The sequence below is a fragment of the Podarcis cretensis genome (assembly GCF_951804945.1).
Source record: "Podarcis cretensis genome assembly, chromosome: 1".
Classification (NCBI taxonomy): Eukaryota; Metazoa; Chordata; class Lepidosauria; order Squamata; family Lacertidae; genus Podarcis; species Podarcis cretensis.
Genome location: NC_137170.1, coordinates 20,957,964 through 20,982,862, shown reverse-complemented (window position 1 = coordinate 20,982,862; position 24,899 = coordinate 20,957,964). Strand labels below are relative to the sequence as shown.

The following is a 24,899-nucleotide window of genomic DNA, read 5'->3' as shown; positions in this document are numbered from 1 at the left end:
AAAATAAAACAGTGGACAGAGGGGTTTTTGGATTTCTGCACCAAACTCGCAGAATTTTGCTGATTTACCTAAACCTTCTTGGAGAGGGGGAGAAAAAAAGTCTACGCGCAATCTGGGCATTCAAGCGCTAGTCCGCTTTATTCGCGTCTTTGTTTTCACTTTATTCCATTGGCCACGCCCCCTCTCCTCGAGGAGGAAGCCACGCCCAGTTCCCTCCTGTCCGTCGTCTGCGTTCTGTTTTCTCCCCAAGGCTCCGCCTCTTCCTCCTACTCCTCCCTTTCCCGGCGCGCGCGCGCGCGCCCTGGTTGCCTAGCAACTCCTGCGCTTCCCTCTCAACCGCAGCCATGTCGGATGAAGAGGAGGCGGTGGCGGAGGCGGAGGAGATTATTCGGAGCCAGAGGATCTTCCTGAACCACTTGGACACCTACGGCGGCAGCAACATGGGGAGGGTGAGGGCCGGAGGCGGATAGTCGCCGAGCGTCAGTGGGTTGACGCGGCCCGGTAGCCAGGGCCGCCTCACCCAGGAGGGAAGCTGAGGCAACCGCTTCGGGCGCGCAGGACCCACAGGGGTAGCAGGTTCTCAGCAGTTCCTGATGTAGCTCTTTATTTCCCACCCTCTTTCCCTCATATATATCTTCAATCACCCCATTCTTCTTAATGTTTTAACGTTGTATTTTAATCTTGGTTTTTTTAATTGTATTTTTTTCCAAATTTTTTTTTATTGGTTTTCACAACCTTATAAACAAACAAACACATAAGACAAACAAACATAAATCATAGCCTTATTGAAAAGTACACTTATTAACATTGTTAAGTGACTTCCTCGCTTCCCCTTGTTTGAATTTCATTGCATATCCTTTTAACGGTTTTCCAAATCACAGTTCTTGTAAAGTTTAACTTAAACATTAACAACCTTAGATCTTCACATTATAAAATTAAACATATCAATTCATCACTTAACATAAATAAAATCCTAAGGCAATTAAGTATCTGCAAGCTGTTTTCAGTTAATTTAACTTAACGTATTTAACTAAGTAATCATTAAATTTAATCCACTCTTCCTGATACTCCTCCTCCTTCTGGCCACGGACTCTTCCAGTTAGGTCGGCTAGCTCCGAAAAATCCATCATCTTCATCTGCCATTCTTCTATCGTGTTTTTTAAATTGTATTTTAATCAACTTGTTTTTATTATTGGTTGTTAGCCGCCCTGAGCCCAGTCTTGGCTGGGGAGGGCGGGGTCTATTATTATTATTATTCCTTGGAAGGGCACCCTTTTGTGGTTTGCCTCAGGTGTCAAAATGTCTTGGGGCCGGCCCTGCCAGTGGCCCACCTGGTCCATCATCCTGTTCTCGCAGTGGGCAACATAGGTGCCAACTCCCTGGGTGCTCGAGCATCCACGAAATTCCCCGGGGCCAGGCACCCACACATTTCGGTGCTTGCACGCCGCATGCACCCACAGCCCCCAGGCACCCGTGGTTGTGGGGCCAAGTTGGCACTCCAACCAGACGCAAGCAGGAGTGCTCTCACCACCTGTGGTTTCCAGCACCTGGTATTCATTCAGAGGCATTGGGGGTTGTACTCCCAGCTACACTGTGGGGTGGGCAAGGTTGAGAAGCGCTGATCTGATGTGTGAAGAAACTACTTTTTATCTTTTAATACTTCCTTCCCTCCACACACACAAAAAGAACCTGTGTGTGTTTTCCAACTGCTTTCGGGGAGGTAAGAAAAAGTGAACGTGAGGTGTTACGCCTGGTTGTTTAAAATAAAACGCAACACACGTGAAACATGTTGGTTCGTAAAAGAAAGGGGGTGGACAGATCCCAAAGCCCACAGCTGGAGAATGTGAAACCGTGTGTGCTGTTTTGCAGATGTGGGTGGCGCTGTGGTCTAAACTACTGAGCCTCTTGGGTTTGCCAATCAGAAGGTTGGCGGTTCGAATCCGCACAATGGGGTGAGCTCCTGTTGCTCTGTCCCAGCTTCTGCCTACCTAGCAGTTCGAAAGTACGCCAGTGCAAATAGATAAATAGGTATTGTTGCGGTGGGAAGGTAAACAGTGTTTCCATGCGCTCTGGTTTCCGTCACAGTGTTTTGTTGTGCCAGAAGCAGTTTAGTCATGGTGGCCACATGATCCGGAAAGCTGTCTGTGGACAAATGCCGGCTCCCTCAGCCTGAAAGCGAGATGAGTGCCGCAACCCCTTAGTCACCTTTGACTGGGTTTAACCATCCAAGGTTCCTTTGCCTTTTAGTCCTGTTAATGAAAATATTGTCCAGCTGTGGATGTTGAAGTTTCAAAATAAAATGTCTATCATCAGAGTGACTTTAAAGGTTATTTAAAATATATACATTTGTTACATTTCTATCCCAGCCTTCATTCTTCTACGGAGCTTCTGGCAACTTTCATGATTCTTCTCCCTTCCCTAATTTTGCCCTCACAGCCATCTTATGAGGAAGGTTGAACAGAGGTATAAACAATGGTTTATTGTTTCCAGAATGTGTCACAATGAGCTTTGGGTTTGTGTGCTCCCATTTTCCCCTGCTTCATATGCATGGTAAGGAAACTGAAGCTCTGTTCATCATTTAACAACCTAAACTTTGATTTGCACTGTATTTGGACACAGCAAGAAGGATTCAAGTTCTCTCTTCTTACACGTGAAGGGGGAGTGGACAAGCCCATAGCTCACGGCAGCATGTTGTCATAGCAACACACCATAGTATCTTGTTATGTCCAAATGAGCACAATTATGAAACAGAAAACTGATTACCACATCACTATGAATGGAATTCTCTCACACTATCTCACTGATCATTTCTTGTATACTTCAAGTATCTAGCGAGCTGTACTGTTGGAGCCTCTCTGGAAGAAGTAGCAGAGGAAGAGGAAGAAGAAGATGAAGGTAGATCAGCTGTTGAAATTTCACCTCTGAAACCAAAGGAAGGAATATACCAAGTAGTGGGAACTCTTTCACAGGAGACTAGTACAAAACCAGATTTTGCTGTGGAAGCATATGGAGTGAGTTTTACACTTCTTTAATTTACTAAAATACTTGGGGATATAGGTGGTCACCTTTATTAAACGGCAGGAAAAGAAATCAAATCAAAAGAAGGTAGTATAATGTATAGCCACATAAACATTTGATAACGCTAATTCTGTAAAACCTAAAAGCTACAGTCTACAGTAGCTAAAGTTTGTCAGGGCTAACCAATGAGACTTAAGGTAGTTATCATGACTGAGAGCCTGGCTTTGACATCTGCCATGTGAGAGCAGCCTGAGTCTACCTTTTGAGAATTCCAAACACGGTTAAGCCAGCAGTCAGAACACCAGAGTGGATCACAATCTTTCACACTGTAAAAGAAGAACCCTCAGCCACCTTCAGCTATATCCATTGGTTCGCCCTGCTTATCTCTCTCCCTCTTTATTCACTGCTTAAGTTTACCCAGTCAGTGCAATATCCAAGTGCCAGCAGTCAGGGAAGTTAGATGGGATGAAATGGCAATGGAGATAAAAGCCACAATGATCTAATAAGAAATTGATTTTTTGATGGAATATATATTCTGGAGGGAGTAAAAGCAGGCCCTATCTAATTATACTGTAAGGTCCCTTCAGGATCCTCCTGGAGTGAACCAACCAACCCAGCAGTTCAAAAGCATGCCAGTACAAGTAGATAAATAGGTATCGCTGCAGTGGGAAGGTAAACAGTTTCCATCCACTCTGGTTTCCATCATTATGTTCCATTGTGCCAAGTGATTTAGTCTGTGAACAAATGCCAGCTCCCTTGGCCTGAAGCAAGATGAGTGCTGCACCCCATAGTCGCCTTTGACTGAACTTAACTGTCCAGGTCAGGGGTCCTTTACCTTTACCTTTTTTTATAAATCAAATAAACAAAAATCCTCATCACCCCAACCACAGCTTCCACTCTGTTAAAATTGTTAGAGGATAAAAAATAGAGGATTTTCTTCTTCTTCTTTAAAAATGAAGGATTGATTGCTAAAAGTTATTACTCAATATAGGGAAATAATTCCTCCTTATAGCTTTTGTTTGTTTTTAGACATCTTCTCGAGAAGAGCTGCTAGCTCGCCTGTTAGAGTGTGACATTATTATTTATAACATCACTGAAGATGTAAAACAGATTGAGGAAGCAGTCTGGGCAGCTACTGGTTAGTATAATTTGTTCTTAATCTGAAATGGGTATGGCACATTCATCAACTTTGGGAAGTGAAGCAGTAGATCTAGTGTGATTCAGCAGACTGAGACTTCAGATAGGCGCTACCTGAGTTCAAATCCTTCAGCCTTGAACTTACCAGGTGGTACAGTATTGGGGAAATCTCAGTTTCTTATCCTCTTGTTAGAAGAGCATAGTTTGGCTTAGCTCACACATACAATTTTAATCATGCATGTTGGGTGAATGTTCACCCAAATGACTGTGCTGGTTTAAGTGGTGTGGTCAAGTTGAACAGGTGCACAATATCTGAATTTGAAATTAGATGATTTGCCTATTTCTGATGCAGTTTATGCCCATCTCTGTGGCCTAATCCAAAAGACTCTGCCGGGGATTGACTGTGTATATCCCAGCAACCAAGGTGTAGAGCCCTGGAAAACATGGGCAAATTGCCATTGGATGGGAAATGGCTGTGTGTGGACTAATCTCAGACTAAAGCATTCCAAATGGCTGATCTGTGCTATCACTGAACTTCTTACAGGGCCACACGTATATAATCTTATTAGCTGAATCATAGGAGGAATCCTGTACACAACTTCCATTTGCACATCTGGTTTTTATTCATTTTATTTTGTTTTTTCATAAAAAATATATACGCTTGATTGTAAAAAACCCTCAAAGTGGTTTACAAAGCAGGTTACTCATTTAGATAGTGATCCACATGCTGAACCATCTAGCTGGATCAAAATTGTGTGTAAAAGCTCAATGTCTCCCATTCTGAGCCTCCTCCACCCACAGGCTTCTGAAATATCTTTGGATGCATAACAATGGTTTGCTGTCAGGGGTGAAAGTGAGAAGTCTTGATATGTGTGTGTAAGTCTTTGTACAGCATTAACCCTAATGTGGGGAAAGAAAACATTTTGCCTGCAGAACATTGTCATAAAATGTAATTAGAGGATTTTTTAAAAAAACATTCAGTAACATATACACTATAATGTAATTACACAGCAATACAAGCGGAATCATCAAAGTTTGAGAAGCAGAAAGTGTTCATTCTGCTTTCAACAATAATGACCTGGGCAAGAAGCAAACCTCTTGATCCGGTGAGTGGTAGAAAAAGTCAGGAAACCTCTGACATTTATTGACCTCAGCAGGTAAACCTGCACTTGAATTATTTGCCTTCCATAAATTGTAGTGACGGAATATATGGTGCAGGCTCATTTCTCAAACTTGCCTGGCACAGTTCCATTTTTTTATAGTTTCTAGCACAAGAAGCAGGGATTAATTCTTAGTATTCCATACAATGACTGTTCAATTAACTAATATTAGGAATGCAATTATTTACTTTAAAAAATCATTTTGCTTTGTCAAAATAAAAATTGAATGATACCAAAGGATACAGTTTTAGAATTTTTTTATTTTTGCTGTCTACTCCTCTCCACCCAGGAAGATCCAGAAATACCTTTCACTGAAGAAGACTATCGTCGAAGAAAACCCCATCCTAATTTTATAGAACACACTAATGCTGAAAAAACTGTTACCAAACTTGGAAAAATCGTAAGTGTTAATGGAAAATAAATTATATATGGTTTTTTAAAAGAAAGATGCAGAGTGTATCTACACTACAAAATTATATAAATTTTGTGATGGATTCTGAGACTTGGAGGGGGGCACCAGCCAGTTTCTGAACACCACAATCCAAATTATCTCCCTCTTTGTATAAGGCAAGGAGGCAAAACACCTAATCCTTGGCACCTAATCCTATGACCTGCAGTGTTAACAGTGGACTATTGCATGGTGGCCGAGCAGTTGTAACCTAGGTTTGTTGGCATCTGTCTGTCTTGAGAGACAATGGAGTATGCCCCAGGGATGAAGTGAAACCGCTGTGTTAGTACTGAAGTTACCTATCTGGGGCGCAAGCCTTTGCAGTGTTTATGGAGGTCCTGGGCTGACCAGACGTCAAGCCCCCCACCCCGGCCTCACTGATGTGGACCAAAGGAAAGCAGAGCAATATTTTGACACCAGCTTGGTTGCAGGAGTTGCTGGAAGGAGGCGTACACGATGCCTTCCAATCACCTTAGTAACTCCATTTCAGATTTGTGTAGAGTTTACTCCTTTGCCTTTTCTTATGCTACTTGTCATCTTGGAATTGTTGCGGAAGGGCTGGGTATAAATGGATTAAATAAATAAGAAAGTGAATAACTTGCCTTAAATTAGGTTTGTAAAATGTTTTTCATTTTTTAACACAATACCTTTTACTCTTATCAACAGGCGAAAAGCAAATTTAATACGTATGTTGTTGCTTCTGGTGTTCAGTATGGAGCTGAAGAAAAGCTTTTACACTACTTCTTTAAGGTAGATATATTTCAAGGTAATTTGGATGATAGTTAATATTGCAGGACTTGTCAAAAAGTGATTCAATACATTCTCAAATCGGTGAGCATGCGGAAAGATGTCCTCTATTGGAATTAGATGCTAGACTAGATGGATGTTTGATTTGGTCCAGCAAAATTGTTCCTATGTAGTAAAATGAAATGGCATTAGGTCTTTACAAGTTTAGCAGAGGATTTACTTCTGGTTCAGAAAACCATGCACTGATATGAGAATTCCTTAAAATACAACTAGCAGGGTGCAGACTTCCAGCTGCCTGGACACCAGAAAGAAAAGGAACTAAGAACTGTGGTTTGCCCCTCACAGAGCTACAATTCCCAGCACTCATAACAAACCACAGTTCCCAAGATGCTGGGGTGAGGGAATGTGCTTTAAATGTGTGGTGTGTATGCAGCCACCGTGTTCTCCCCTCTGTGTAACAGATGAAGGAACAGCATAAGAACTGAAATGGTTGAGCTGTAGATAGCAGCTTTTCCTGATCGTGCTACTGGGTGCATTAAGGCTGTTCTTCAGCTTACTTATCAGTCACTAAATAAGGCACAGTCAGCCTAGGAAGAAAAAAGGTAGACATGGAAATACGGAAAGAGATAAGAGGGAGAGGAGAATGTTGTGGCAAGCACTGTGTTCGAGTTGGGAAATTTAAATGAGTTGCTGTATGGAATCTATGCTATTCTCACTGAGCATTTTAAATTTGCAGTTCTTACTGTGCTCCTCTGTCAGCAAATCTGTTCTTATACAGGAATAGTCCCTATTTTGTCTTCCAAGGGGACTTTTGAGGAACGCCTTTTAGGAACGTCTTTAATTTGAGTTATTGGAATTGCCATTCTCAGAGATTTGGGTGTTAAGAGTGCCCCAAGAGTGTCCTATTTTCTTCTTTGAAATATTGGAGGTGTGCTGCTATTCCTAGTTTCTGAATGGAGGACTGCAATGGAGCACATGAGAGACTTTCCCTATGCCGCACAATAACTCCATGGTAGAGGCAGAACTTGTACCCATGTCTCACAGGTTGACTTTCTATGGCCAAGTATGGTATGGCCTAAATCTGCCTCCTTTAAAATATAAAATTTGGCAGGTGTGGAAAAACACTAAACAGCATCGGAATGCTAAGTTACAATTTAATGAAGGAGCAATGAGTAGCCCTGAACAAGACCAGGGCCCCAGCAGGAGCCATTACTGAATTCCCCTTTAAAATATTCTGGCCTAATGCTTCAAGCACCACTGGGCACCTGAGACTAGCTGCCATTGTAATTTTCTACAGTGCCCTTAAGTGACACTACACCAGAGGCACTGGAGGAATTATAATGGCAGCTAGACTCAAATAATTGGACTACTACTGCTGTCATTACCAGGGCTTAGCAATTGAGGAAGGGGTTCCATCAGGGCCCCCTCAAACTGGGCTTTAGGAGTTTTGCATAAGAATTTGTTCAGTGTTAATTAGCATATGTGTTCTGCGTCCTAAAAATGCAGGGAAATATGCGGTCTCTTGTGTTGGTGAAGATGCATCAAGGGTGGCAGGTCACAGGAACATGTGCTTTTTCATTAGGCACCAAGTTGAACTCTTTCCATATACCTGTTGTTTTTGTCCATGGAGTGTTCCTGGCAGGGATACTGGAGGGCTTGCCTGTTCCTGCTCTTTCCATATACCTGTTGTTTTTGTCCATGGAGTGTTCCTGGCAGGGATACTGGAGGGCTTGCCTGTTCCTGCTCCAGGTGGATCATGTTTAGTCAAAACCCTCCACTATGATCCATCTGGGTCCGTCTTGGGTAGCCCTGCACAGCATAGCTCATAGCTTCTCTGAGTTATTCAAGCCCCTTCGCCACGACATGAACTCTTTCACCTTCGTCTGTGAAAACTTGCAAAGCTGTAGAACTCAGATCCTATAAAACATGTTGTTAATTTGACTCCTCTAACTGATGAGGTAGCAACTGGAGTGAGTGATTCCTCATTCACATATACTAAAGTTACCAACTTAGGATACTCTGCAATTATTTTTCCAGTTATCTTGGCTTGGTGAGACTCCGGCAATACCAATTTTTGGAGATGGACGAAATGCTATTCCAACCATTCACATTGTTGATTTAGCAGCGTAAGTATACTTCTTAGCCATGCCTCACTTCAGGGTTAGAATCATAGTATCGTAGAGTTGGAAGGGACCCAAGGGTTGTCTGGTCCAACCCCCTGCAAAGCAGGAATCTCAGCTTCCATCTTCTTCCTTAATGAGAATCAGTATGCCTTTCTGTTCAGGTTCCAGGAAGGATGACTTTTAAAAATTGATTTCATTTCATTTTTTGAGACAACCTAAAAAGGAATCATGCCTAATATTGTAAAATAAACTAAGACTTCATTGTCCTTAGCAAGAGGCAAACTTTCATGAACTGTATTAGTACCTTTCTCATTTTATGTTTTTAATAATAAGTTCATGGAAGCTTCCATATACCTAGTCAGTCCCTTGGGCCCTCTAGTCAATACTGACTGACAATGACTTTCCAGGGTTTTATGCAGGAGTTTTTCCCAGCCCTACCTGGAGATAATAGGTCTTGAATCAGGGGCCTTTTGCCTGAAAAAAGTATGTACACCATTGAACTATGGCTCTTCCATAAGCATATAATAGTTCCAGTTAGTCACTATGGAGCAAGATAAATTTCTTTAAAATGAGATAGAAGCCATTACAGTGGTACCTCTAGTTACAAACTTAATTCGTTCCGGAGGTCCGTTCTTAACCTGAAACTGTTCTTAACCAGAGGTGTGCTTTTGTTAATGGGGCCTTTTGCTGCCACTGTGCCACTGGCACACAATTTCCGTTCTCATCCTGGGGCAAAGTTCTCAACTTGAGGTAACTCTTCCAGGTTAGCAGAGTTTGTAACCTGAGGCATTTGTAACTCGAGGTACCACTGTATTGTTATTTATTAAATTTGTATACCACCCTTCATCTGAAGATTTTGGGGTGGTTCACAGCATAAAAATACAAGATAGAAACACAAAATACATAATAAAAACAAAACAATGCCCCACCTCCAGCTGCTATCTGACTACAACTACACCCACTGATTTTTGTTCCTGCCATATAATTTGTATTTTAAGTCTCCTGCCTTACATTTTGAGGAGGGCTTGGGGAAATACCTTTTTACATTTGTGCTCCCTCCAAGTCCTTTGTGGCAGAGTCCAACCAGATCCTTGGCAAACCTTCCATTTGAAAGGGTTGAGCCATCCTGATATTCCAGCTGCATGGGTATGTCTCAGCCGTGACATGTGAGGGACATCTTCATTTAATGCCAGCTAGTTTAGACTGACTGGGTTAGATCCAAAATGCCCTTCTGCAAATTGCATGAGTCATTCCGTTCACAGAATGGCAGCGGAGGCTTCCAGAAATTTAAGGGAAAGGCAGCTTTTGCCAACTTTTTTCTCCTGTAGCCCCCTCCCATGCTAACCCTCTGGAGCAGATTTTTAGGTAGCTGCAGAAGGAAGGAGGCATCATATAAACTTGTCTCCCTGAGTTTGCAGAATTATAGTACTTGTATTCTGTATATTTATTCTATATTAATGTTAAAGATCCAGTGACTGACAACTGTATCTTTTGTTTCCTCCACTGCAGAGTTTTACAGAATATAGCAGATCATAGGCCAAGAACTCATTACCTTATTGCAGTGGACGAATCAATACAAACTTTTAGTGAAATAGTGAAGGTAAAGCATTTTAAGACTTTTGACTGTCATGTGTCTCTCTGTTATTCTTTCTTAAAGACTTTGAACCTCTGCAACAAACCTTGAGGACTGCAGTCCTAAATCAGAGGCAGGAAACCTTTTTCAGCCTAAAAGCCACATTCCCTTATGACCTACCTTCCAGGAACAACTGCTTGCCAATATGTGGCATATAATATATATTGAAGGAAGAACAGTTCTCACATCTACACTATCTGACTGTCCCCTTAACCTAGGGCTGCGACATATTTAGCAAATACATCCCTAGTCTTTGATCTGTCTGTATGCATAGGACTGAGTGGTGGGTCGTGTCCAGCCACAATAAGGCTAATCTGCTGTGGATGCATAACAAAATTTGGCTGAGCCCTGTAGTCCTAGGGATAAACACTGATTGCTAGAATATGTGTAACACCTTCATTATGTTATGAATTACTCGATTAACTAATGGTCTATGATGAGCACCAAGCTTCCCAAGCTGTATTGAAATAATTCCTAAAAGCAGTTTTATATGAAAAATTATTTGCAGGTCAATATTTGTGGGCAGTGAATACCCCTTATACAAAACTGCCAGAGAAGGGCTGTTGGAGATTATTCTAAAAAATGTTTCGTATTGGTCTTTGTAATATAAAGTTGACATGGAGTGCAATCTGAAAGGGAGGGGAAAGGAAAACTGAAGGTGGGTGAACAGTGTTTTCCTGTGCTTTGGCAGTTTCATGCAGCAGAGTGAAAGGAGTGTCTTCATTTTTCCTCTTTCTGTGGTTTTTATTATTATTATTATTATTATTATTATTATTATTATTAAAAGTTGTACCTCCCACTGATCACCTTGGAGCCCTGGTGTTAGAGAAGAACCACCTGCAAACCCTTCTGCAGCCTCACATAAGATGCATTCTAAGTTAGATTTCTACTTAATGTGGGCCTCTTTCTCCACAAAAAAGGAGCTCCAATGGATCCTCTTGCCCCCTCAGGGCCACAGCATTGCAGCAATGCTGAGCAGGAAAAATATGTTAACTGCAAAGCAGGTGGCTCAGTCCACTATGACAGCTTCCAAAATTTGCAGCAATTTTGTACAAAGGAATACGATGCAGTGTTGCAGGGATAGTTCTGAACAAATATTAAGTTTTGGTGTACTGTGCTTTTTTTGTTGGCACCTGACTACTCGATAATTGGTTCTTATTGTTATGGCCTTATGGCTTAAATCAATTAATAATCTATTTTTATTCTTCTTTCTGTATGTGTGATATTTATTACTGCTGCATTTAAAACTTATCCAGTATTTTTCTTTAACAGTGCATCAGCAGAAATGTTGGTCCAGGAAAAACACAGAAGGTTCCAAGAGAAAATGCTTTCCTAAACAAAGATTTAACGGTATTTGTTTAATCTTCCAATATTTTCTGCCAGAGAAGATAACAGCACTCTTTAATGCTAATGGATTAAAGAACCCTGACATGACTTTAGTGTTGACTGCCTTGTACTGCTTTTCTTTTTTACGGGGAGGGGTTTACAGGACTGGGTTAGGATTGGGAGTCACAGCAACTGCTAGTTATAGTTTTAAAAAGATGTATGCAGTGCCAAATTATATGTTTAAAATCAGGTCAGTAGTCAAGCTTTTTAATCAACAGGGAGAATGAGAGAGAGAAGAAGTGGACTTACTGGAGAGAATGTGGGAGTCAAAATAAATGAATGGCTTTCATACTTTATGAGCTTATTTTTTGGTCCAGTTAAAGGTCTTTTTTAAAATTTACATTGTAAAGCCTTATAGAATCTGGGCCCTGATTATTTCAAGCAGCACCTTCCCACATATTCTAGGTTTTATTCTCTTGTGAGGTTGGATTATCATCTACCAAGGACAGGGCCTTCTCGGATGTGGGCATGGAGATATGCTCACACTTGAGAAGCTCATCTAGCTTTTTCCCTGATTGTGTTTCGGAAACAGCTTAAAACATATTTTTGGTGTTTTAATGATTTTAAGTGCACTGCCATGATATTGTTCTTATGAGTTGGTGATGTAGAAATACTCTTATTTAGAAATACTCGTAAATATGTATTCTGCCAAGCAGTTCAAAACTGAGATTTTCCATTTCTCTTAATGTATATTTTACTATTTTTAATTAGTTTTACAATTGTGGTGTTACACTTTGTATTGTTTTCATCAACGCTGTGTTGAAAAGTCATTCGTAAATACTGTTAATAAGAGTGCATCATTCTAATAAATAATTGCACTTTCTTTAGCAAGAACAGTTGGATGAATTACTTGTGAACTTGCGAATGGAAGCTGTATATTTGAAGGAGAATTTCAACATTAAGTGGGTTGCTCAAGCAGGAATAGTGGAGCATATTGATCAAGTAGTGAAGGAATACAAGCAAAGTCGAGGCTTACTGGTAAATAAATAATATTTTATGTTATTTGACAATACATAGGTGGGGCAATATATGCTCTTACAATAGAAAATGTGAAGTATCCCAGGAAACCATAGTATTTATTTTTTGGAGGGATGTGGGTGGCACTACGGTCTAAGCCACCAAGCCTCTTCGGCTTGCCAGTTGTTAGGTTGGCAGCTCAAATCTGCGTGACGGGGTGAGCTCCCGTTCCTTTGTCCCAGTTCCTGCCAACCTAGCAGTTTGAAAGTATACCAGCTTGAGTGGATAAATAGGTACCACTGTGGCAGGAAGTTAAACATTTCTGTGCTCTCTGGCAATCATCATGACCCAGAAAAGCCGTCTGCGGACAAACGCTGGCTTCCTTGGCCTGAAAGCGGAGATGAGCGCCACACCCCTAGTCAAATTCTACTGGACTTAACCATCCAGGGTTCCTTTACCTTTACCTTTACTATTTATATATTGTAAGTTCTTGCTAGCAGGGAGTAAGTTTCATTGGACTCAGTAGGGCTTACTGAGCAGAGTGGCTGTTTCCTTTCATTAAAATCGGGGGTGGGGGAGAGAGATACTTTGTGCCAGGTCTGAGGCTAATGTAGTGCTGCTGATGGAAGGAAGGGTGGTTGTAGTCAAGGAGGATAAGGTACAACTTAGTGTCCCCTTTCCCTGTGCTTTAACCATTCCACCGCCATATCTCCGCTTGTGGAACAACAACACCAGCATTGTTTTCCTTCAACAATTCCACTGGCATATTTGTTGTGGTGGCACTATATATTCCGTTTCACCAACTGGTCATATTTAAGAATAGGGTTGTACCCTTTGCCATTCATTTTACTTCTGGCCATGGGATGCAAAGACTAGCTATTTTCATAAACACATTTCCATGTCTTCTCTTTCAGCCTGTCAAGATTTGTATTCTTGGCCCTCCTGGGGTAGGAAAAACTTCCATTGCAGAAGAACTGTGTAAACATTACAAGGTGCACCATATTAAAATAAAGGACGTGATTGCTAAAGCCATAGAAAATTTGGTAAGCAGGTTACTGTTTCATTGGAAATAAACTGAAAAGTTGTTAGGAAAATGTGGGCAGGAGACATAATTACCATTGGATGCAGTTAAAAATAAGTTTTTTACGGTTCATTACATAGCTCCAGACTGTGCATTTTATCTTTCTTGTTCTGATGCTTGATATAATCTCTTCCTCCAGTAAACGACTCATTGGTATTCTGCTGCACTATTTCAGTAGAAATATTAGAATATTTACAGACCTATTGTCAAATAATGAACTTCACTATAGTGCCGTTCTTAGCCTTATCGATACAAGGATCGTAGATTTAAGATAATATATTGATCCAGTTTCAGATAGCTTATAGACATTTATGAACATGGTCCACCAAAAGTTAACTTAGTTGTGCTGAAACAGGCTTCATTTTGACTTGATTCTGTCATCAGTTTCCAGCTTAGGCTTCAACCCTTTGCACACTTACTGAAAGTAGTTGAATTTAGTGAGATGTGCTTTTGAGTATAAAATATGGATGATGGTGCTGTTATTCGACTGGGAAACTCCTCCTTTCTGCCTTGCCCTCTAGGGCAAATCAAAAAAAGAAAGTTTGGGACATTGGCCACAGCTTTACTGATTATAGATGTAACTAGGCTTTGGCTCAGATACTGAGTGCATCTGCCTTCTCAGCCTCCTGATGGAGTGCTGACGCTTGACAGGGTCAAGCCTGAGATTATAGGTCCTCCACAAGACATAGGTCCACCAGGATGGCCCTCCCATGCCACTGCAGGAGCAGTCTGCATTTGAATGAGAAAGATGAAGTAAGATTGAAGTGGAACAAAAAAACGAAAACGCAAAGTGGTTTGGTTTTTTTTTTTTTTTTGCCAAGAACAACCAACAACGATGTCAGTTCAATGAAAAGGACAAGGAATATCAAATTAAAGAAATTATTTGTTGTGCTAGTGCATTATTTTTAATACATGGCAAGTGTCATAACAAGACTTGTCCAGATTGCAGATCTACTTAAAGGGTAATTCCATATGGCTATTCAGTATTCATGGATTATATTCATTCAGTCATCACTGACTGGAAAGCTGGTGCTCCAGTGAAAATGTGTATGAAGATCTTGTCACAATACATTAAAATGATGTGGAAAGACTTTATTCGTTTGTTTATTTATTATTTAAAAGCATTTCTAAACTGCTTAATATTTAAAAATCTCTTAAGTGGTATTTAAAAATATATAAAAACAATTAAACAGTATCATAAAAACAGAAACAAACAGTAAAACAATATTATAAAAAGAAGAATTAAGTAATAACAGGTTCCAGTCTTAACAGATCAGGGAAAGGATTTGACAGATTTCTTCATATGTTAATTCAAATTACCTAATTTTCAAATTTACAGATCTTCCTTAATTAAAACAAATCTTTCTCAACCAATAAACAGACCAAAACACAGCTATTCCTCAAAACTCATACTTCTCCAACTAAATATTGGAGGAACGTGCAGAAAAAGGTAAATATTAGGTGAAATGCGCACAAAAATAGAGATGAATTTTCATGCAGACCTTTTTAAAGAATCACAGATTGAACTAAGAACTGAGTTAAGCCCACTGGCTCTGTCCCAAGCCATCTTTGCATTATTCTGCCTTCCTTGCTCCGGCTCTCTGGGTTTTTTGTTTTTTCCTCTTCCCACCAAACCCCTTTTCTTTTCTTTTCATTTCTTCCTCCTCTTGCTCCCCAAGTGCGCATCGGTGGACCTGTACATCGCTGGGGGCTTTATTTTTGTATTTTAGCTCTATTTTATATAGCTAGAGAGAGATATCCCCACACCCTGAAATATCCCAGTGCAACTCCCAAATCAGCCATGTCAGACGCTGCTGTGGATACCAGCTCTGAGATCTCCACCAAGGACCTGAAAGAGAAGAAGGAAGTCGTGGAAGAGCCAGAAAATGGCAGAGGTGCCCCCGAGAACGAGGGAAATGGGGAGCAGAAAGCCGACAATGAGGTAGATGAGGAAGAAGAAGTTGGTGAGGACGAGGAAGAAGGTGAAGAAGATGGTAATGAGGCTGAGGGATCCACAGGGAAGCAGGCAGCTGAGGATAATGACGGCGATCCCAAGAAGCAGAAAACCAATGGAGACAATTAGGAGGCAGAGTAAATTTAAAAAACACACATTTAAAAAAAAAACTTAAGAGGATTTTTTTTAAAAAAAAAATGCCAGCATGACCAGTTCACCTTTGAAGCTCCTGTCATAAAATGTCCCCTCCTCTTCCTCCCCACTACCCCCTTTTTGCTGTGCTCACTTGTCATCAAGTGGGGGGGGGGGTCAGCCCTTCTCCCAATTCTGAGTGGAATGAAAGTGGGGAATGGTCTCCACCTTCTTTACCCATTATGCCACTTTTTGGGGGAAGGAGGGTTGGGAACGGAGAAGTTAAGTTACTTCCCCCCCCGCCTCTTCTCCCCACAGAAAACTTCAAGGCCCACTTTGCTTTCTTAAAAGTAACTTTGAAGGATAATTTGTATTTTTTATTAACAATTTATATTTTTGTATATATTGTGATGAGGTCAGTCATTTATAATGCGATCCCTGGTTGACCAAGGGGGGGGGGAGCTTTGAAGTGTGGTGGGTTTAAAAAAATATTTTTCTCTCTCTCCCTCTGTTCCCCAAAAACAAAACAAAAAACCGAAAAGAAAAATTTGAAATATTTCCTGACTTTACTTGTGGTGTGACCATGTCCAAAACATTTATCTCAAAAGGAGAAGGAAAAAACAGAACCTTGTAAAAACAAAAATAAAAAACGCAAGTTGAGTCTTTATTCTGAGCATTCCAGTAACTCTTTCTTTTTCTCTTCTGTGTATGTACTTTAGCTGTACCATAACTAGTGGGTTTGTATGAGATGGCAAGGTCAAAGATAAAAGGGTCTTTCTTTCCTTTTTTCTTTTCCTTTTTCGTTCTTTTGTCTACAAAGCTGCTGTAAAATTTTTTTTTATTTATTTTGCCTGTTTGATGTATGTGTGAAAACAATGTTGTCCAACAATAAACTGGAATTTTATTTTGCTGAGTTGTTGTAACAGAAAAACAACAACCTAAGAACTGAGTTAAGGCCAGAACAATGAGTAAGTGAGAGAAACTAGCATTGACAGATTTGCCCATTCCTATTTTTGTTTGCAATAAGTACTAGATTAATTCATTAACTCAAATACATAACCCAGTATAGAAACCATAAGCTAAAAAACCAATGTCATGCAGTGGGGTAGGAGGAAAGAGAAATCGAAGCTGGAGTTGCTTTAGAGTAACTTTGGCAGGTTTGTGGTTCCATTCAGAGTGGCTCAGCTTAGTTGCTGTCATTTTTGTGTAACTGAGGCAAAATTTGTCCAGAATTTGAGTGGCATTTTCTTTCCTATTACATCCCTAGGAGAAAATTGTTGCTCCTAAAGAGATAGTAGAGCCTGAAGTGGTGGAAGAGGAGGAAGAAGAGGAAGAAGAGGCAGAAGAAGAAGGGGAGAACATAGAAGAAGCCCAGGAATTATTAGATTCGGTTAAAGAAAACATGGAGCAAAATGCAGGTGAATCTTGTTTGCGATGAAAAGATAGTCTAGTTATTTGCATGCAGCTTATGTGAAATGCATGTCTGCCTTCTGAATCTTGTTAAACCTAGTTCATAAGATTTCCAGTCCAATACTTAGCATGACATACAGTGTCTTGTTAGTGAATTCGGGGAGAGGGCAGCAAAAAACAGGATGTCTCACGTCCCCAATTATAAAAGATTATGCAAATTTAATAATGTTTCCCTGTAAAACTAGGTCGTCTGGATGATAGCTTTGTGGTTAGGTTCATGAAAGAAAAGCTAATGTCTATGCCTTGCAAGAACCAAGGATATGTTTTGGATGGGTTTCCAAAGACCTACGACTTGGCAAAGGATCTTTTTAATCGTAAGTAAGAGTCCTCTACTGTACTTGTTGTTACTGTACATTTCACTATGTAACAAGTGCTAGTGGCCACATTTACAATAAAGTAGTTTTATCATAACTGTGGAATTATGCTGAAACAAGTGTGTTCATGATTATAACTTGAAATATCTAATCTCCATTGATGATCACTAGTGTTGTTAAGTTACTAGCAGCTCATATATGAGAGATACGAGGGTTAGAAAAATCCAGAAGATCAAGATGGACAACAAATTCTGCACTAAGGGCAACACTGGAAACACTGGAGAGTTGCAACTACGTTAACATATTTTATTGTTTGCCTTTGTTTCCCTGTTCTCTGGGTTTAGTGTCGTGGCTTTCAAGTGGATTTAGAAATTACGATATCTGAAAATATAGTGAAAAAGTGCAACTCTGGGGTGGGGAGCGTAAACAATTTAAGACTACCGTATTTTTCGTCCCATAGGACGGACCGGCCCATAGGACGCACCTAGTTTTTTTGGGGGGAAATAAAGGAATTCCCCCCCCCCTTTATTTCCCCCCCCAAACCAGGTTGGGGAATCCAAACCAGGTCGGGGAACAGCGGGATGGCGGCGCTCCGCCTCCCCGCTGTCCCCCAAGCTTGTGGGGCTGGCGCTGGGGAGAAGCGTGCTTCTCCCTAGCGCCAGCCTCAAAATCAGGTCGGGGAACAGCGGGATGGCGGCTCTGCGCCTCCCCGCTGTCCCCCGAGCTTGTGGGGCTGCCCGATGTCTGCCCGAAGCGCGGGGTGCCCTGCTTCAGCGCGCCCCGCGCTCTGTGCAGCAGGCTGCTATCCGCAGCCTAGGGAGCCCTGCGGGAACTCCCACAGGGCTCCCTAGGTGCGGATAGCAGCCTGCTGCCCAGAGCGCCCTGCGCTTCGGGCAGAAATCCGCAGCCTAGGGAGCCCTGCGGGAACTCCCGCGGGCTCCCCAGGCTTGCTAATAGCTACCTGAAGCAGTGACCACTCTCGCTCTCCAAGCTTCAGCAAAAGCCTGCATTCGCCCCATAGGACACACACAGATTTCCCCTTCATTTTTGGAGGGGGGAAAGTGCGTCCTATAGGGCGAAAAATACGGTATTTTGCTGTTTCCCCTCTCCTAAATTGATTATTTTGACTGTATCTTATACTGTGGTGCTGTTTCCCGCTCTGAGATAAATTATGAAAAATAAATAAAAGATTATTCCTAGGGGCAGGAAGGGTAAGAACAAATAAGAGATGACGTAGATCTGTGAGTACTTTCTCCATCTCATTAAATTTTGGCAAATACAGTCAACTCACAACTTACTGTACATCCTACAATTTCTTTGCCAAAATTTAAAGAAGCAGGAGATTCAGTCATGGATCTCCCTTATCCTGTTCTGTTTTTGCCCTCTGGCAGAGATTTCCCCCCCAGAAATGTATTACAATGCATTGAGGACACTATTGTGCCCTGTATACACAAACCCTAGTTGGGAGAATCTGCAGAGCCTCCTTGAGGATCTTGGGTGATTGAGTGTCTGCTTGTATGGAGAAAATCAACAGATCAGACCTCATTTGAAATAACTACATATGGTAGCAAACTGGTTGAGGGATATCTGTAACTTGTGAAAATGCCATGGTTTGTGAAAATGCCGTACGTCATGGTTAGGTACAAAAATGAAAATTAGAGGGAGGAGGAGCACGGAGGAAAGATCCTATGAGCCTGCAGGATAGGATGTGTTTGGGGCATGGTTAGAGAACATAAGAGAAGAGTCCTATCTCTGCTTAGTGATACTAGACATTTTTAGTACTGTAATCTTTAGTGTGCGAGTTTCTATTGATGACATCTTAATTGCGTTTTTTTTAAAGTTGAAGACGAGGAGGAAGAGGATGATCTAAAAGGCAAAATTCATCACTATGACAAAGTAATAATTTCTGGTAAGTTTGCTTTGCTTAAGGCCAAACTAGATGTGATGGTGGCAGTTCCAAGTATTTAAACCAAAATCTGCCCTGGTTATAGAAGAGGGTGGTTGAAAGTATCCCATTTTTAACAACAAAAGAACGTACACTGATTGAAAGTACATCCCTCTTTCTGCAGCTTCTCTACCTAACTTAACTAACCGTGTGGTATTCCCAGAAGATTAATTCTCATATATGTTTTTCTCCACAGACTATGTAATTTCCTTGAATGCTTCAGATGAATTCCTGAAAAATCGAATCATGAATCTCCCTGAATCTGTTGTTGCTGGAACTCATTATGCTCAGGACCGGTACTTAAGATCCCTGAATCTTTTCAGGGAATTAAACACAGAAGACGAAACTGTTCTCAACTATTTTGATGAAATAGAAATACATCCACAGTATATTGGTATAGTTGAAAGTGCATTTAATTTCTTAATCTCCCTTCCTTTCTCTTTGAGAAACCAGCTTCAGGGAACTACCAAGAGACGAGAGACACCATAGCTCTCTCTCTCCTGAAATCCCCCACTGAAAAGGGGAGGGGGGAAATCTCTGAAAAGGTAGCTTCAGTGAACCAAGAGGCCAAAGTACTGCGACTAATAATCAGGGCAATTTTCTAACAACTCACACTGAAATCTGTAGGAGCAATATTTATTTGAGATAGTAAAAAGAGCACCAATTCAAAGGTCCTGTAACCCAATGCAGATTTTATTTTATTTTTTTAAGATAAGTCAATAATTTTAGCACACACACCAAGATAATAAGAAAATAGTTCAGTTTAGGTTGGAATACTTTTTGCTCTTCAACCAATCTTAAGGTAAGATTGTTGGAACTTTCCAGAAACTAATCAGGAGACGGACTCTTATGACAGGCTCAACCACAAGGTGTTGTCTCTCATGGCTTAAGAATGCACAGTGACTCTGGGACTTCAGTACCCGCCTCAAGATATGGACTGTAAATCCCAAGGTGTTAGCAGTTAACTCAGGGTCCCAAACAGCCTCATTTTGCTGAAAAAATGCCCAGCTTTGAATCATCACAACTCCAATTATTGTCATGTTTAAGATAATAATGTAGGACAACGATTTTAACTAAGTAAACTTGTGCCTGTGGTGTAACTAATAAGTTTCCTTATTTTTCTCTCTCCATACTTGAAAGATGTATCAAAGTTTGAAGGTCTGGAGAACAGAGTTATAGCGAAAGAAATCATCAAAACTATTGGCGAGCCTCGAAATTATGGTTTGACAGATGAAGAGCTGGAAGAATTTGAACGAAAGCAAGCTGAAGAACGCCTTGCAAGAGAAGCTAAAGAAAAGGCTGATTTGGAACAAAAAGAAGCTGAGGAAAGGGCTCAAAAATTGGCAAACTGGGAAGAATGGGTAAGTAAATCCCAGATGCTTGATAATTCTAACATAAAGAGATTGCCCCCCCCCAACACACACCAAAAAATGATAACATGGCACACACAAATGCCTATTCACACATTGCAGGTGGGAAGAAAAGAGGAGAGGGAGAGAATTCTTTACATGAGGCACTGCCACTGCTTCTCTCATGTGACTTTACAGGCAAAGAGATACAGTAATAAATTACTGAAAGATTTTAGATGGTTTTCTTCTGTGTATCTAGTAAATATACTCAAGAGCAGCATTGGCAACACAATGAATAGGCTGCACTGGGATTGCATAACATATTGATAGTTCCTATTTAAAGTGAATGCAGAAGTTTACTTTGAGATGAATCGGTTTGGTCTAAATAGCAGCCTCATATCTAAGTATCCAATTCCTTCTCATGTATCCTTCAATTTTTGTTATAATTGATTGTATGTAAGTCACACAGGGAATGGCTGAATGGGATATAAATGCTATAAATAAATTCTAAACTTCATGTCGCATTTCTGGAGCAAAAAACTCAACACCGCCCCCCAGGCTTAAAAATTTCTCAATATTGTGTCTACTTACCTCAGTCTATGGTGTTTTTGTGTACACCATAGTACTTGGAATATATTTCCAAGTACTTAAAGTTTTAGATTAAGGTACGAATAAATAATAGCTGAATAGGGGAAGGAACTATAGCTCAACAGTTGTACGTACAGAAGATATTACACACACAGCAAGTTCATATGCAGAACTCCATGCAAACTGTGTGTCCCATCGCATCACACATGAGGATTGATTATACATTTATCTTTTTTTATTATTTTTACGAAGAACACAGAATGCCACATACATGTGTGATTGCTACATGGAACAATCCGCTTACAGTTGGCATGGAATTTTCCACATGGAATGGCATTTGTGTAGAAAACATCACAGCAGACCTCAATCATTTGTTATTGTGTTAACATTTTCTTTGAGGCATGTGCATAATGGTTTAGGTATGCAGTGTTAAATTTCATAAATGTGTATTTAGATCTATTTAGAATTTAAGAACTAAGAACCAGGAATACAAAATGGAATGCATTTCATAAAGTCAAATTTCCTGGACCTAAATTTGTTTTAGGTTTTGTATTCTGTTTAAGCAGAACCTAAATATATATTTATCTCTGCATTTTTTAAGAATAAACGTTTGGAGGAAGTGAAGCGGCAAGAACAGGAGCTTCTGGAAGCTCAGTCCATTCCGTTGAGAAACTACTTAATGAAGCATGTCATGCCAACACTTATGCAAGGCTTGAATCACTGCTGCATGGTTAGGCCAGATGACCCTGTTGACTTTCTGGTAAGGAAATGCATTTTCCCAGTATTTGTCTGTCTGTCTTTTTCAATTATAGTAAAAAAAAGTATGTCCCATTTTTTATTACATAGTTGTGAATTCTAGACATGCTACATTGTTGTCATAAAACCAACAAAGATCTTTGTACTGTCCTGCCTTTAATCCATCAGTCACTGTGGGCAACCTACAACTTCACCAGTAAAACTCATTTGAAGCCCAAATAGTTGGATTTTGAAATTTGCTTCATTTGTTCAACTGTGAAAAATCAAACTGTGCACTATAGTTGATTCCAGGTTGCTTCTTTCTTCTTTTTTTGTCAATTTTTAAAATTAATTTTCACAAAATTATAAACAAAGAAATAAACATATAAACATAAATCATAACCCTATTAAAACTACACTTAATAACATTGTTAAATGACTTCCTCACTTCCCCTTGGTTGAATTTCCATGCATATCCTTTTAACGGCTTTCCAAATCATAATTCTTACCAGTCTGTTAACATCCTTATACTTTTCAATTCGAAATTAAACATATTCAACATCACTTAACTTATATTAATTCCTAAGCCAGTCTGTTACCTGCAAGCTATTTCCAATTAATTTAACCTAACAAATTTTGTTAAATAATCATAAAATTTTGTCCATTCTTCCTGATACTCCTCCTTCTTCTGGTCACGGACTCTTCCAGTTAGGTTGGCTAGCTCCGAAAAGTCCATCATCTTCATCTGCCAATCTTCCACCGTTGGTAATTCTTGGGTTTTCCACTTTTTAGCTAGTAAAATTTGAGCAGCAGTTGTGGCATACAAAAGCAATTTAACATCTTTCTTGGGCAATTCCAAACCTGTTATTCCAAGAAGAAAGGCCTCTTGTTTCTTTATAAATGTATATTTCAACATTTTTTTCAATTCATTATAAATCTTTTCCCAGAAGTCTTTCACCCTGGAGTAGGTCCACCACATGTGATAAAAAGTTCCTTCCTTTTCTTTGCATTTCCAGCAGTTATGATATATTTTTGCTAATTTAACAAGAGTCAAATACCATCTGTACATAATTTTCATTATATTTTCCTTTAACATAGTACATGCAGTGAACTTTACCGCTTTCTTCCACAGTCTTTCCCAATCCTCAAACATTATACTATGTCCAATCTATCATCACAGATTTAACTTGTTCATCTTTTGTATGCCACTCCAACAATAACTTCTACATTTTCGATAAATTTTTACCTTTATTATCCAACAACTCCGTCTCCAACTTGGATTTTTCAGAAGCAAAACCATTTTCCTTACCCATTTTATACAATTCATTAATTCTTTTTGGCTCACTCTCCAATCAGTTTTCTTTGCCCCCAGTAGCGCTGTCACATAGCCAAATCTAACTGGTTGCATAGTGTTGCAATATCATTCTAATTATGGGTTTTAGGTGAGGGGTAGTACTTCTGGTGAGGAACATGTCGTGCTCCTTCTGGGGTAGTTGGTTTACATTATTATTATTATTATTATTATTATTATTATTATTATTATTATCCCAACCCTGCACTCCGCTCTGGCAAATTGAGTGGGTGAGACCAATAGTGAGTCCAGCGGTCAAGAAGCAGTGCACAGGAATGGAAAATGGTGAACAATCGCACAATTTTGGAGGGTTTCAATAAATGTTAGTATAAGCCACTGTTCAGTGCTATATGTACGGAAACAAACCTATATTACGGTATTAAAAATTTGTAACTCTTTTTTTGTAAATTCTAAATCAACAGGCAGAATATCTCTTCAAGAATAATCCTGAATTTGACTAAGAAGTATACAACCTCATTGCACTATCAGGTGTAGTTTCAGATTATTATGTTTCCTCTTTATCACTGTAAAATAATACTGGAATAAAAAGTTTCATGATTGTTCAAGATACTTGTAATTTGTGGTTCGTTTCATATTATCCTCTTACCCTCAAAAGTGCTCTGACAGCTGAGAGCATAAGAAGGCCCACATTTGTATTTAGAGCAGAGAAGCCGCATGCAATAAAGTGTTAAGCACTGTCTCCACACCATTTTATTTGCTCTAAATCTGAAAGTCCCTTTTCCTGAAAAGATCAAGTTTTGGTTGCACATGCTTATATGTAGCATGTACTTAAGCTCCAGAAGGAGTGGGCATGAAGACTTTGCAATTCCCTTTCATGTTGTACTACAGGTTCTTTTTACAATGCAATCCTATGCGACTTTATTCAGCAGTAATTCTCACTGGTCAGAGGAACTTACTCAATGCAAGTGTACTTTGGATTGATAAAAGGGGGAAAAATCAAACTTAAACCATCTATGACTTTGGACAATTGCCACAGAGTCATACTAAAAGTAGACCCATTAATTTCAATGGTCATCAATTTTAGTGAGTCTACTCTTAAGTATGATCTGGTTGCATACAGCTTCCCCCTTCTTTCCCTATTTGAGCAAGATATTGGAAAGGCTGGAGCCCTCTTACAGTGAGGGGGGAAAGTATTTGATCCCCTGCTAAATTTTCCCATTTGCCCTCTGATGAAGAAATGACCAGTCCATAATTGTAATGGTAGGTTTATTGTAGCTGTGAGAGACAGAATAACAACAGGAAAACCTCCAGAAACCTAGAAGACAAAAGTCAGAGATTGATGTGCACTATAATGAGTGAAATAAGTACAGTGGTACCTCAGGTTAAGTACTTAATTTGTTCTGGAGGTCT

The 24,899-nt window shown here is 40.1% G+C and overlaps 2 protein-coding genes across 2 annotated transcripts; both read left to right on the top strand.

Annotated features, from left to right (window-relative positions):
* Window positions 1-288: 288 nt before the first annotated feature.
* Window positions 289-24,094, top strand: AK7 (adenylate kinase 7). The gene is made up of 18 exons (XM_079970572.1): window positions 289-449; window positions 2,826-3,011; window positions 4,048-4,156; window positions 5,167-5,261; window positions 5,605-5,715; window positions 6,430-6,513; window positions 8,548-8,636; window positions 10,143-10,233; window positions 11,539-11,616; window positions 12,481-12,630; window positions 13,524-13,652; window positions 17,044-17,194; window positions 17,432-17,560; window positions 19,401-19,469; window positions 19,702-19,899; window positions 20,646-20,866; window positions 22,044-22,202; window positions 23,951-24,094. Exons 1-18 carry the CDS (start codon window positions 345-347, stop codon window positions 23,987-23,989), a joined length of 2,193 nt encoding a protein of 730 aa, XP_079826698.1. The 5' UTR covers window positions 289-344; the 3' UTR covers window positions 23,990-24,094.
* Window positions 15,122-16,041, top strand: LOC307212921 (uncharacterized protein). Its single transcript, XM_079970584.1, has one exon. The coding sequence runs from the start codon at window positions 15,492-15,494 to the stop codon at window positions 15,771-15,773; it is 282 nt and encodes a 93-aa protein (XP_079826710.1). The 5' UTR covers window positions 15,122-15,491; the 3' UTR covers window positions 15,774-16,041.
* Window positions 24,095-24,899: the final 805 nt, after the last annotated feature.

What these genes read in the sequence shown, in the direction of transcription:
- AK7 (XM_079970572.1), top strand. Translation starts at nt 345, where the DNA reads ATGTCGGATGAAGAGGAGGCGGTGGCGGAGGCGGAGGAGATTATTCGG. An exon ending in TGGCAAACTGGGAAGAATGG is followed by an intron (nt 20,867 to 22,043) that starts GTAAGTAAATCC and finishes GCATTTTTTAAG; the next exon opens with AATAAACGTTTGGAGGAAGT. An exon ending in ATGACCCTGTTGACTTTCTG is followed by an intron (nt 22,203 to 23,950) that starts GTAAGGAAATGC and finishes CTAAATCAACAG; the next exon opens with GCAGAATATCTCTTCAAGAA.
- LOC307212921 (XM_079970584.1), top strand. Translation starts at nt 15,492, where the DNA reads ATGTCAGACGCTGCTGTGGATACCAGCTCTGAGATCTCCACCAAGGAC.